A 12,820-nucleotide genomic window follows, 5' to 3' on the forward strand; every position below is an offset into this window, starting at 1 on the left:
TGGAAACAAAAAAATACTGAATATGTTAAGCCAACTAAAGGGAGTTCAAAGTATATACCACTCCTAATCAGAACTACATTATAAAGGGATTTTGACGAAGGAAAAATATATTTCTGGGGAGAGACCTGTGGCGCCCGGTGAAAAGGGGTCCTTCTAATATACCTTTTCTGATAAAACCTTCCAATTATACCAGAGAAAGATAAAAGCATGGAATGCAGAGGTTACTACCCTCGCGCGAGCACCTTGTGGGTGTCGTGTATAAAGCAAAGGCGCGTGAAAGCCACTATTCACAGGCTGTCTTCCATTTAGTTAATTCCTTCGTCAAAGGGATGGGCCGATATAGAGGCACCAGCTATGCTACCAGCGCCACGCCACCCACGCTCCGACACGAGCGCCATCTGAACAACATCCTTCTAATTTGGACTTGCTAGTGTGTGTGTATATTGTTGTGCTCTCGGCCTTTTCACTCTTGTGGATTTATTTCGTCAAGACCGAAGCTCCATCTTCACCCATTCCAATGTTAAGTACCATAGTTTGTTTTGACAGCTTTTTGTAGTACCGGGCTTTTGTCATCTACCCCGTATAGTCTGTTTTATCACTACCGTCTGGGCTCGTCCGCGTCGTCAGCGGCCATTGTTTTTTCCCTTGTCTTGCTGGGAGTTCATCTTAGAATACTATATTGAGTAGCACCACTTTTTCCTCCAATTTATAAAGACAACTAAAAGAGGATCAAGTTCACCACTGTTTACTAAGGTAAACATCCTTAATCAGAACATAAGACTCTTGGAAAGTAGAAACATTTCAATGTACAATTGGACACGGGAGTCCCTGTCACCCCATTACTTCGTGGCGAGTAACAAAATAAATAGTGTAGGGAGAGGTGGCAAAGGTGGAAGAGTTGATGGGTGGGGCTAAACAAAGGCATTCACTATACAGTAAGGGTGTCGCTAGGTACACGTCTACAGAGCAAGATGTACCAGGTTGTCATGGCCTATTGGAAACGATCAGCTTGGCAATTTGCCGGACTGGGGTTCGAGTCCCACTAAAGCGCCATAGTTTCTTATAGTGTCTGTAATGTCACTATCCTTGTAAGCTAAGGATGCAGGATTTGAGGGAGCTTATAGGTCTACCTGCTGACTTATCAGCAGCCAATACTTAGGCCTCCTTGGTCCTAGCTTGGATGGAGAGGTGGGCTTGGGCACCGATCATATATATACTGTATATGCTAAGTCTCAAAGGCATTGTTCTGACCAGGGCAACGTCACTGTCCCTTCCTTCTGCCATTCATGAGCAGACCTTTAAACTGTGCATGTGAACAATACTTAACCCTTTTACCCCCAGGCTATTTGGAAATTTCCAACCCTTAACCCCCAGGGGGTTATTTTTTTCCCAGCACATTTTGCAGTATATTTTTTTCAAATTGCTCTAAAAGCCTTAATTTTTGTCATAGAGAGCTCAGGTTGGTCTCATTCTCTTGGAAAATGCCTGAATTTTTTCAAAAAAAAAATATAAAAAATATGAAAAAAAAAATTTTTATAGCATTTATTTGCAAAGACGTACCGGTACGTCCATGGGGGTAAAGGGATGGCTTTTGTGAAACGTACCAGTACGTCCTTTGGGGGTAAAAGGGTTAATAGACAACTAACCTGCAATAACGAAGTATTTCCCAGATACAATGGATACAATGCGGGTGGTTTTCATGGGAACATCATCAACGGTCAGCTCCATCCTGTTCTCAGCAATAGTAAAAATTACGTGATGCCACCGGCCATCGTTGTAAGTAGTGTCGAAGTTATCCAGAATGACTTTCCCCTGAGTTTGTGGAGCTGAGATATCCACTTTTACCTTTCCCTCGTGCAGGTACAGCTGGAAAATGAACAGAAAGTCATTATCAAAATTTTTAATCTATAAGGAGATAGCTATTAATATTTTGGAAGCAAGACACTAAAATACAATGAAAACCTTATTCATGAGAACAAAGCAAATTCAACATTCTACTGTGCATAAATAGTAATAAAAAACTTGCTTACAAATATTTTTCACATCACCAATAAACAAAATAAATTATGACAAAAAAATCAATTTTATTAACTCCTTGTGTAAGGAATTTATAAATAATAGAATAATCATCTAACTATAATAAGGGTAACTATAATAATAGTAAGGTACATACGGTACAGTATATTTTGTATATGTACAGTATTGCACTGTACGTATTGTATTATTTCCCATTTATTATTGCATTATGTTCTAATGTTTGGGTGGCTGGATGGAGTGAAGGAAGCTCTGGGTGATAGGAGGATAGATGTGAGCGAGGCAAGAGAGCGTGCTAGAAATAGGAATGAATGGCGAGCGATTGTGACGCAGTTCCAGTAGGCCCTGCTGCTGCCTCCGATGCCTTAGATGACCGCGGAGGTAGCAGCAGTAGGGGATTCGGCAGTATGAAGCTTCATCTGTGGTGGATAATGTGGGAGGGTGGGCTGTGACACCCTAGCAGTACCAGCTGAACTCGGTTGAGTCCCTTGTTAGGCTGGGAGGAACGTAGAGAGTAGAGGTCCCCTTTTTGTTTTTGTTTCTTTGTTGATGTCGGCTACCCCCCAAAATTTGGGGAAGTGCCATGGTATATGTATGTATGTATGTTCTAACAACTACTTAATTTAGATTACAGACAGGTATTAACAGTTAGGTTAGGTATATTGAATGATTCAAATGTATTCGGCTGTATTTCATTGTGGTTATAGATTTATTATAAAATTTAATGTGATGTTTGTGTAGGGTTTGGAACGAATTAGATGTACATGTAAAACGTGACTTTTTAACCCTTTTACCCCCAGGCTATTTGGAAACTTTCAACCATTAACCCCCAGGGGTTATTTTTTCAAGAACATTTTGCAGTATATTTTTTTTTAAATTACTCTAACAGCCTTAATTTTCATCATAGAGAGGTCAGGTTGGTCTCATTCTCTTGGAAAATGCCTGAAGTTTCTCAAAAATTTATCAAAAATATGCAAAAAAAAATTTAAATAGCAGTTTTCTGCAAGAACGTACCGATACGTCCATGGGGGTAAAGGGATGAGTTTTGTGAAACGTACCAGTACGTCCTTTGGGGGTAAAAGGGTTAATACAAAAAACTCACGAAGTGAAACTAACTCCAGAATGAATTAATTTTGTATCTTGAGGCATCACTTTATTAGACAGACTGTAATTATATATAATAAAATACATAATATATGTCACCACTACAAATGAAGAGTTGTCAATAACTGAAGTTTTGGAATATCTGAGGATCCCTCTGAATCACCCCAAAGCTTTAAAGAAAACTAATAAATCTCTCAGTATTACCATCAATATGAATACAGTAGAAATTAGTGATAGCCCTTATGGCTTGAGACACAGAGAGATAAAGAGAAAGCAAGTGTATCTTAACATCTAAGGATAAAATTAACACTACTAAGTAATAACATTTAAAGACGTATAAAAACATGGCCTCATTTATTTGTTTTAAACAATTTGAAATTATTATTCTTTAATTTCATTACACAAACTATGTTTATAATTATCTTGACTCACCTTGAAATATCCATTAGTTGAAAACTTATGGTAAATGAGAAGTCCTTCATCTTCGTACGTGCGAAACTCTAGAGAAACATTAATGGAGCGCTGGTCTTCGAAAGCTGGGTAACGCAGATGAGCCTCTTTCGTTAAAAAGGTTAGGGTTTCTGATGAGTCACCGTACTGTAACAGAGAGGAATATTAAAACAAAATGTACCTCTTGCAAAACAACAGAGAGGAATAATAAAACAAAATGTACCTCTTGCAAAACAACAGAGAGGAATAATAAAACAAAATATACCTCTTGAAAAACAACAGAGAGGAATAATAAAACAAAATGTACCTCTCTAAAAACAACAGAGGAATAATAAAACAAAATGTACCTCTCGCAAAACAACAGAGAGGAATAATAAAACAAAATGTACCTCTTGCAAAACAACAGAGAGGAATAATTAAACAAAATGTACCTCTTGCAAAACAACAGAGAGGAATAATAAAACAAAATGTACCTCTTGCAAAACAACAGAGAGGAATATTAAAACAAAATGTTCCTCTTGCAAAACAAAGTCTACCGTCATAATCCTTTCAATACAGTCTCTCGTAAAATTCAAACCTAAAGAAGTATTAATTCACCAAATGTTTAATTGGGCTCCACTAAGCACTAGAAGAGTTGAAGTCCCAGGCCTCCATGGCTAATGACTATGAAGTGTGAAGTAGATGATGAATGGAGATGTATTTAATTAAAAGCTCAAGAGATGACTGGCGAAATCTAACTGAGGACCTTTGCATCAATAGGCATAATAGGAGATGATGATGATGAATTAGGTTATAAAATCAATTTGATTACTCCCGGATTAATTTGTGACAAAAATAAGTTCCTTTTAACTGAAATATATACCGGTAATTATACCTAATTTTTTTTGCTGTAAAAGTAACTTGAATATTTACAAATAACTTAATTTCAACTTAAAAATAGAATTATACCAAAAATTTTTTATGAAAATGTCACTTCAAAGTTTACACACTATATAAATATGCCTCATATTGATCAGTTTATAAATAACTACGATGCTTAAGAAACCTTTTTTTATATATTGATATAGAAGATAATAAAAGGAAACAACAAATTCTATAATATAAAAGTAAACATATTGCTGAACGAAGTGCAAACTAAAAATGGGCTATAATTTCATACGACAACATGACTGTCTCCACTGATTGGGGGACAGCCCTTTAAGAGTCAAGCATTACTCATTGGGCTAGTGAATCTATTCCCTTTAATAATAATAGTCCACTAATTGGGTCGTTATAAACTAGCATGAATAAAATCAAACTAAAAAGTCCTAATCTTACAAACTTAATAGGTTCCAAAAAGCTCTTTGTAAGTCGAATTGTTAAATTTTGCCCTTGGGTAGGCTTCACCTAACTTACACGCCTATGATTTTCAGCTGCGAAAGTCAACAAATAATCCGGAGCCTTTGTAGGGTGACGGCCAGATCCCGTAGAAAACGGGAATATTCTGAACTGTGGCCGTCGTTCTAAAAACGATTTTGGCGGGAGAAGCTAACTTAAAAAACCCATCTAACCTATGCTAAAAGCCGTATCCTTACCCAGGGGGGCTGCCCCCCCCCCCCCCCCCCTTACACAACATGTTTAAGATCCGTAGACCATTTCCAAACGTTTTTATTCTATACAAGATAACAGTCGGAGCGATAATAAACAAATTAGGACGCTTGGCCGTAGCGCTACAAACTACCCAATAATCCTTTTCATATTAAAAATGTCTTGCTTACTATATTAAATTATATAATTTTGTTTTATTACAGGTTTTCATTATAAACTTTTAATACGATATCTGCAGTTTATGACTTCATTTGGATTGTGTTTATATCTCCAAATGTATATAAGCTGAGGACTTTCTGTAATCAAAAACTGCAGTCCTTGACTTCCATAAACTAAAAAAACTTCAGTCCTTGACTTCCACAAACTAAAACTACAAACTAAAAAAACTGCAGTCCTTGACTTCCACAAACTAAAACTACAAAGTAAAAACACTGCAGCTCGCGACTTACCCGACAGGTTGTTGCAGTGTTGATGCTGACATATTTCGGACGGTTGTAGTAGTATAAATAATAATCATTCTTTTGTTTCATTTCTGGAATGATTGCTGTTCCATTGATGAAGAGATTTTCCATGCAGCCTGTGAAATTTACTCGAGACTTCATGCCAGCTTGGATGTTGGGTACACCGCCAATGTAGAGCTGCAATAGACAATGTGACAATGTAAACACCACTCTCACAGCAGGCATTATTGCAAATAATTGAAAACAGCGATAGAAAGGTGTACAGTTGAATATTCAAACAATTATCCACTTTAACCCTTTTACCCCCAGGCTCTTTGGAAATTTCCAACCCTTAACCCCCAAGGGGTTATTTTTTCCCCAGCACATTTTGCAGTATATTTTTTTTAAATTGCTCTAACAGCCTTAATTTTTGTCATAGAGAGGTCAGGTTGGTCTCATTCTCTTGGAAAATGCCTGAATTTTCTAAAAAAAATTATCAAAAATATGAAAAAAAAAAATTTTATAGTATTTTTTTGCAAGGACGTACCGGTACGTCCATGGGGGTAAAGGGATGAGTTTTGTGAAATGTACCAGTACGTCCTTTGGGGGTAAAAGGGTTAATCACTACAAAACCAATAAGAAAGACAATATTATTATTATTACTAGCCAAGCTACAACCCTAGTTGGAAAATCAAGATGCTATAAACCCAAGGGGTCCAATAGGGAAAAATATCCCAGTGAGGAAAGGAAATAAGGAAATAAATAAATGATGAGAACAAATTAACAATAAATCATTCTAAAAACAGTAACATCAAAAAAGATATGCCATATATAAGCTATAAAAGGACTTCTGTCAGCCTGTTCAACATAAAAGCAAAGCCAAACCTTAGAGAGCAAAAACCATTATTGGAACAAAATGAGAGTCAAATTGACTTTAAGATGTATTATTTACATTCTGGTAAAATCTGTAAGCACAGTGACGTGTGCTTTGAAAAAGAACTACTGAAGAATGCAAAATTGTTACATTAAAGCAATTCTTCAAGCATTCCTGTCAAGAAATTCACTCTCTGACAAAAACTCCCTTTTCATTCCGTATACAAAATCTAAATCTGAACTAGAGGGGCACTCAGTAAAGCACAGACCTCCACCGTGGCAGTATATTTCTTGAACTTTTGCTCGACCTTGACCTTTGATCTTTGACCTTAACATGTAATAATTGGCGTGGATTTTCATACTCAAATATGAACAAAGTTTGAAGTCTTTGTGACAATGATGTCCATACTTATGGCTGATTACGTGAATTGGACATTTTGCTTGACAGTTTCCTTGACCTTCCAAAATTTAATAATTTCCAACTTTTTTACACTACAGTTAATCTTTGCAAATTTCATTACTCTGCAATTGAAATTGTGGCCAGGAAGCTGTTCACAAACAAACACACAAACAGGGGCAAAAACATAATCTCCTACCAACTTAGTTACCTCCTTATATCATCTGAATAATTACGATGACCTCAAGCAGAAAACAAAATGACTGCAATAAATCAAATACTCACTTTTCTGTTCAGATCTAGTCGTTCAAAATCTCCTCTGATCAATTCATCTATGCGGACTCGATCCACGAGGAAAGTCACGTTTCGTTCATCCCTGCGTATTTCAACATCGTGCCAGGAGTTATCGTCGAGTAGCGAGCCGACTGACAAGGATGTCATCAATTTTGAACCTGAAAAGAAAACACACACCATAAAAATATAAGGTAGTTGAATCATGAAATAAAAAATTACAGTATAAATAATTGCTATACGTAAAAAAATGAGAGGATTCACGCAAGAAACGCTCGTTCATTCACTCTTTGTTTTCCCACCTTACAAGTGAGAGGGCTCCCATTGAACTAAGAGCATTTACTGAATAATTCTGGTTTTTAGTATTTCCGGGGCTTGGATATACGAAATGTGCAGTCCACTCTTACATGTCAAAAGCTATGTAAAGTATAGAATGTCAATAAATGGAAATAATCTGTAGGTTAACCTCTGCTCACAAAATCAACAGACAATACCTCATTAGCAAAAAAGAAAACCAATTGTAAATATTGAAACAAAAAAGAATTTACAAGATGGTATCAGTACTCTCAGGCCACTCTCCCCTGTTAGATATCTGTAAATGCTGTTCTGTTTTTCCTGTCATATAACTGTCAATACTATTGCTTCCGAAATTCCTAAACATTCTAAGAAACTTACACAATGATATGGAAGCCTGTGTAAGTATGGGTGGTAGTAAATCACAACTTTTCAGGGTAGAAACTGGAGTAAAACAAGGATGTATCCTGGCTCCAGTAATATTCAACATCTACCTCACTGCAGTCACCCTCCTGAGCCACCAACAAGTCAACGAAGAAGATCAATTGAAAGTGCAGTTTCGACTAGTCGGAAACTTATTCAACCTTAGGCGCCTCCAGTCTGTGACAAAAACAACAATGACACACCTAATGGAACTCCAATATGCAGATGATTGCGCTCTGGTGGCTCACTCATCAGATGCCCTCCAATGCAGCCTTACCATTGTCTCATCAATTTACCGAGCCATGGGGCTCAAAGTTAAGATCAACAAAATTGAAATCCTATCCCAGCAAATAATTGCAGGAGATCCCCCAGTATTTCATCTGAATGGGGAAGCCATCAAACAAGCTGATAGCTTCATCTACCTTGGAAGCATCTTCACTAAAAAACACAATATTGATGAGGAAATATTTGCCCGGATAAATCATGCCTCCGCATCTTTCGGCCGACTCAGGTCCAGAGTCTTCCTAAATCACCACCTCAAGACAGAAACTAAAGTAGCTGTGTACAGAGCTGTCTGCATGTCCACCTTGCTATATGGAGCAGAATCCTGGACGGCTTACCGTCGACATGTAAAACAACTTGAGGCATTCCATATTCGCTGTCTTCAGCGTATATTAGGGCTCACATGGCAAGACAAAGTACCTCATTCTGAAATTCTCCACCGTTCAAACCTGCTGAGTATAGAATCCACATTGGCAGAAAAACTCAGGTGGATCGGCCACGTCATCCGTATGCCAGAACATCGCCTTCCTCGCCAGGTCCTCTACAGTCAGCTCCCTGAAGCTCGGCGTAATCCAGGGGGTCAGAAAAAGAGGTACAAGGACATCAAAGCTACGCTCAAGAAGTGCAACATACAACCTGAGCAACTAGAAATGAATGCCTCTGACAGACCACTATGGCGCTCACTCTGTAAAGCTGGAGTTTCAACTTGAAGACACCCGGAACCAGGCAAGACAACAGCGCAGGGAGAGAAGACAAAACCGTCGAGATTGGATACCCCCGGTCAACCCAGACCTGACTTGCCAGTTGTGTGGCAGAGTGTGTGGATCCAGAATTGGTCTTCACAGCTATGCAAGATGGCACCAACGACAACAGATCTAACTTCATCCCCATCACAGCGAAGCAGAAGTCGTCTTCGATTCGAAGGACAGCAATAAGCAAGTAAGCTTCTATGTCATCTATGTCAAGAGGAGTCCTGTATAGCTACAATACAGTACAGTATACTGTAATACCAATGGTTTGAAGAGCTCTCTTCTGAGGAGAGCCAGTTGAGATTTTTGCTGTTATACTGTACAACTGATTTTTAAAATCCTAGTGTACCAATGGCTTTTATGTCTTTTCAGTTACAATGAATTGGCTTTTAACATTATTTTGAATGCTGTCCCGACACTGTTACATAACTGTGAATACCATGAATAAACAAAAATATTACTTAAGAAGGAATTCGCAAACTCCCTTTGAAAAATCCTCAACGTATTCGTGAATATAGAATGTACCAGAATACTTCAAAACATATTTAGGTACTAAGTAAGGGATTTTGACGAAGGAAAAATCTATTTCTGGGTTCCGACCCGTGTCGCCCAGTGAAATGGTCCTAAAGCACCATTTCTAAGGTATATAACTGCTATATATTACCAGAGAAAAAATTGCATGGGAATGCCAGGTTGAACCCAGCTCGCTCACCTGTATAAGGTGTCGGTATAATACTGGGGCGCGATAAATCACAACCAGAGGCCTCGCACCATTTAGATGTCTCCTGTCAAAATCCCCGAACAGCGAGGTGCCGTTCTACCTCGTACTACTACTAGACAACCCACGCCAGTGACGTCACTCCTTAAATAGCATGCAGTTTGTTAACCATATCAAAACATATTTAGGTACTAAGTAATGTACATTACTCACCAAGATTAATATTCAGAACCATACGATTCTGGACTAGCTGTAGCGCAAGGTAATCCCCTTGGGTTCCACGACTGTACATCATCATGGCGTCCGGGAATGTCGTGCGGAATCGGAAGCGGATGTGGTCTCTGATAGATGTTATGGGCTCTTTTTCTAGGTCCATGGCAATCAAGGAGTTGCCACCAAAACTCACGGAATGTCGAGCTGCAAAAATGAGATCGTTTTGAAAAATAAAGTATATAATTATAACGTAACAACGGAGTTTACGAACAAATTTTTGACTTTCAGTAGCCTGCGTTCGTAAACCTAAGTTCTTAAATCTGATGTCCGTACCTTAACCCTTTTACCCCCAGGCTCTTTGGAAATTTCTAACCCTTAACCCCCAAGGGGTTATTTTTTCCCCAGCACATTTTGCAGTATATCTTTTTTAAATTGCTCTAACAGCCTTAATTTTTGTCATAGAGAGGTCAGGTTGGTCTTATTCTCCTGGAAAATGCCTGAATTTTAAAAAAAAAATATAAAAAATATGAAAAAAAAAATTTTATAGAGCATTTTTTTGCAAGGACGTACCGGTACGTCCATGGGGGTAAAGGGATGAGTTTTGTAAAATGTACCAGTACGTCCTTTGGGGGTAAAAGGGTTAAGGACTGTCTGTAAGGGCTACAGTGACTTTGAATTAATAAAATTTAATATTGTATTTAAAGGACAAGATTAAAGACGAGATAAACTGACTTTAAATGAAGAAAACTTGATATTCAAATGTAACTAAATATAAATGTCCAGATAATGTGACCTCCAATCAACATTAGATGCAAGATGAGTGCAGAGAAAAAGGAAATTAGTAAAAAATAAACATGTCCAAAGCTAAATAAACAATATTTTACCATATCTAGAAATAAGAAATTTTGTCTTACTTTAAATTATTGTCTATCTTATTTCTCTTCCTCCTGTTTTTTTTTTCAAGTTTTTATAGTTTACATATGAAAGATCTAATTTAATGATGTTACTGTTCTTAGTATATCTTATTTTGATTACTTATTACTTCTCTAATAGTGTTTTATCTTCTTATTTACTGTTTATTACGTACTGTATTTGCATCCATACAACTCCAGTCTGAGTGATATTCGATCCCTCCATCTCGTCGGCCTTACACGAATGTAACGTGCAATTATGGGAGTGTCAAATAAATTTGTCACGACGGTGTTCCCATCCTTGTTTCCTGGGAAGGCCTGCAATGGGGTGATGATAAGATTTCAGAAAATACACAGATATACTTAAACCTTCAGGTCCCATGGGAACTATTGTGAATAACTTATATTCTTAAAAACTTACGAACTTAAGTCAGCAAAAAGCCCGGAAAAATTAAGTAATTCTCAACTAACATACAAAATTTAACATACGATGTAATCAATTGATCAATTATATACTAAAACAACCAATACCTTTACCAACAACTAACTTATCTATAAAATTAGTTTTTTCACAAACCAAAAGTACCATTTTGTAATAGAAACACATCACCTATAAGTTCCTTAGCCGACATTCATGGTAATAAATAATCCTACTCACTCCATACCCTATTCAAAACTGTCTGGAAGTTGGATGAGCCCTAGGCAAGTGTACCGTTGGATCCTTGGTTTGAAGCCATTAAAAGCCTCATTTCTCATTAAGTCTAAGCTATAGTTATAGGTTAAGCCAATCCTCATATATCATTATTATTACTAGCTAAGCCACAACACTAGTTGGAAAAGCAGGATGCTATAAGCCCAAAGGCTCCAACAGGGGAAATAGCCTAGGGAGGAGAGGAAATAAAGAAACATAGAATAGTGGGTGTAAGTGTACCCTCAAGCAAGAGAACTGTAACCCAAGATAGTGGAGGACCATGGTACAGAGGCTATGGCAGTAAGATTAGAGAATAATGGTTTGATTTTGGAGTGCCCATCTCCTAAAAGAGCTTCTTACCATAGCTAGAGTCTCTTATACCCTTGTGAAGTGGAAGTAACCACTGAACAATTACAATGCAGCAGTTGATTTCCCAGAATAAGTACATACATACATATACTAAGGCACTTCCCCCAATTTTGGGGGGTAGCCGACATCAACAAATGAAACAAAACAAAAAAGGGGACCTCTACTCTCTACGTTCCTTCAGCCTAACCAAGGACTCAACCGAGTTCAGCTGGTACTGCTAGGGTGCCACAGCCCACCCTCCCACATTATCCACCACAGATGAAGCTTCATAATGCTGAATCCCCTACTGCTGCTACCTCCGCGGTCATCTAAGGCATCGGAGGCAGCAGCAGGGCCTACCAGAACTGCATCACAATCGCTCGCCATTCATTCCTATTTCTAGCATGCTCCCAGAATAAGTAACATGGGTCAAAGGGAGCAGCCAATCTTTCACATACCAATGTCATGAGTATATAGTCAATACTGGAGGCTGTGCACATCTGAGAATCTCATAGTTGACAAGAAAAAGGGAAAACTTATTCTTGGATATGGGTTGTGTTGTGCACCAATAAGCTGCTGGTCGCAGGGTTACTACTCTCCCTAAAAATGCATGAAGTAGATGATCTTTCAAGAAATCTCCAGCATAAGAGCAGCCTTAAATCTAATGACAAGCTCAGCTTAATAAAATAACCTTAGCAGAAGCAATCATAATGAACGGGTCTGGATACCACCCACTCATAATGGAAAGCCACAGGCAAAGTTATATAACTTGTCATACATCAATTGCCAGCAGATGAATCATGCCCCTAAATCCAATCAAAACTAACCCTGCAAGATATGTGTGGCCAATAGAAACAAGAGCTTCCAAAAGTTAATTGCACACAGAGCAGTACTAATCAAATAAATAACATGCGGTATATATAATAAAAATCACCTGTCCGAAGGAGCAACATTCAAATTCTATGATGAATACTTTGCAAAAAAATTCTATCAATAAAAATTTCTTGTACCTAGC

The 12,820-nt window shown here is 37.9% G+C and overlaps 1 protein-coding gene across 2 annotated transcripts in view; it reads right to left on the bottom strand.

Moving 5' to 3' along the window:
* Nrx-IV (neurexin-4) overlaps positions 1 to 12,820 on the bottom strand; it is an 85,729-nt gene that overhangs the window by 47,070 nt on the left and 25,839 nt on the right. For both annotated transcript variants that reach the window (XM_068389500.1, XM_068389499.1), the window contains exons 4-9: positions 10,943 to 11,084; positions 9,856 to 10,059; positions 7,171 to 7,337; positions 5,625 to 5,813; positions 3,571 to 3,735; positions 1,647 to 1,866 (exon numbers count right to left, since the gene is read on the bottom strand). In XM_068389500.1, the coding sequence (XP_068245601.1) occupies positions 1,647 to 1,866; positions 3,571 to 3,735; positions 5,625 to 5,813; positions 7,171 to 7,337; positions 9,856 to 10,059; positions 10,943 to 11,084 (1,087 nt within the window). The remainder of the gene's footprint in view (positions 1 to 1,646; positions 1,867 to 3,570; positions 3,736 to 5,624; positions 5,814 to 7,170; positions 7,338 to 9,855; positions 10,060 to 10,942; positions 11,085 to 12,820) is intronic.

This window comes from Palaemon carinicauda, chromosome 16, assembly GCF_036898095.1.
Source record: "Palaemon carinicauda isolate YSFRI2023 chromosome 16, ASM3689809v2, whole genome shotgun sequence".
Lineage (NCBI taxonomy): Eukaryota > Metazoa > Arthropoda > Malacostraca > Decapoda > Palaemonidae > Palaemon > Palaemon carinicauda.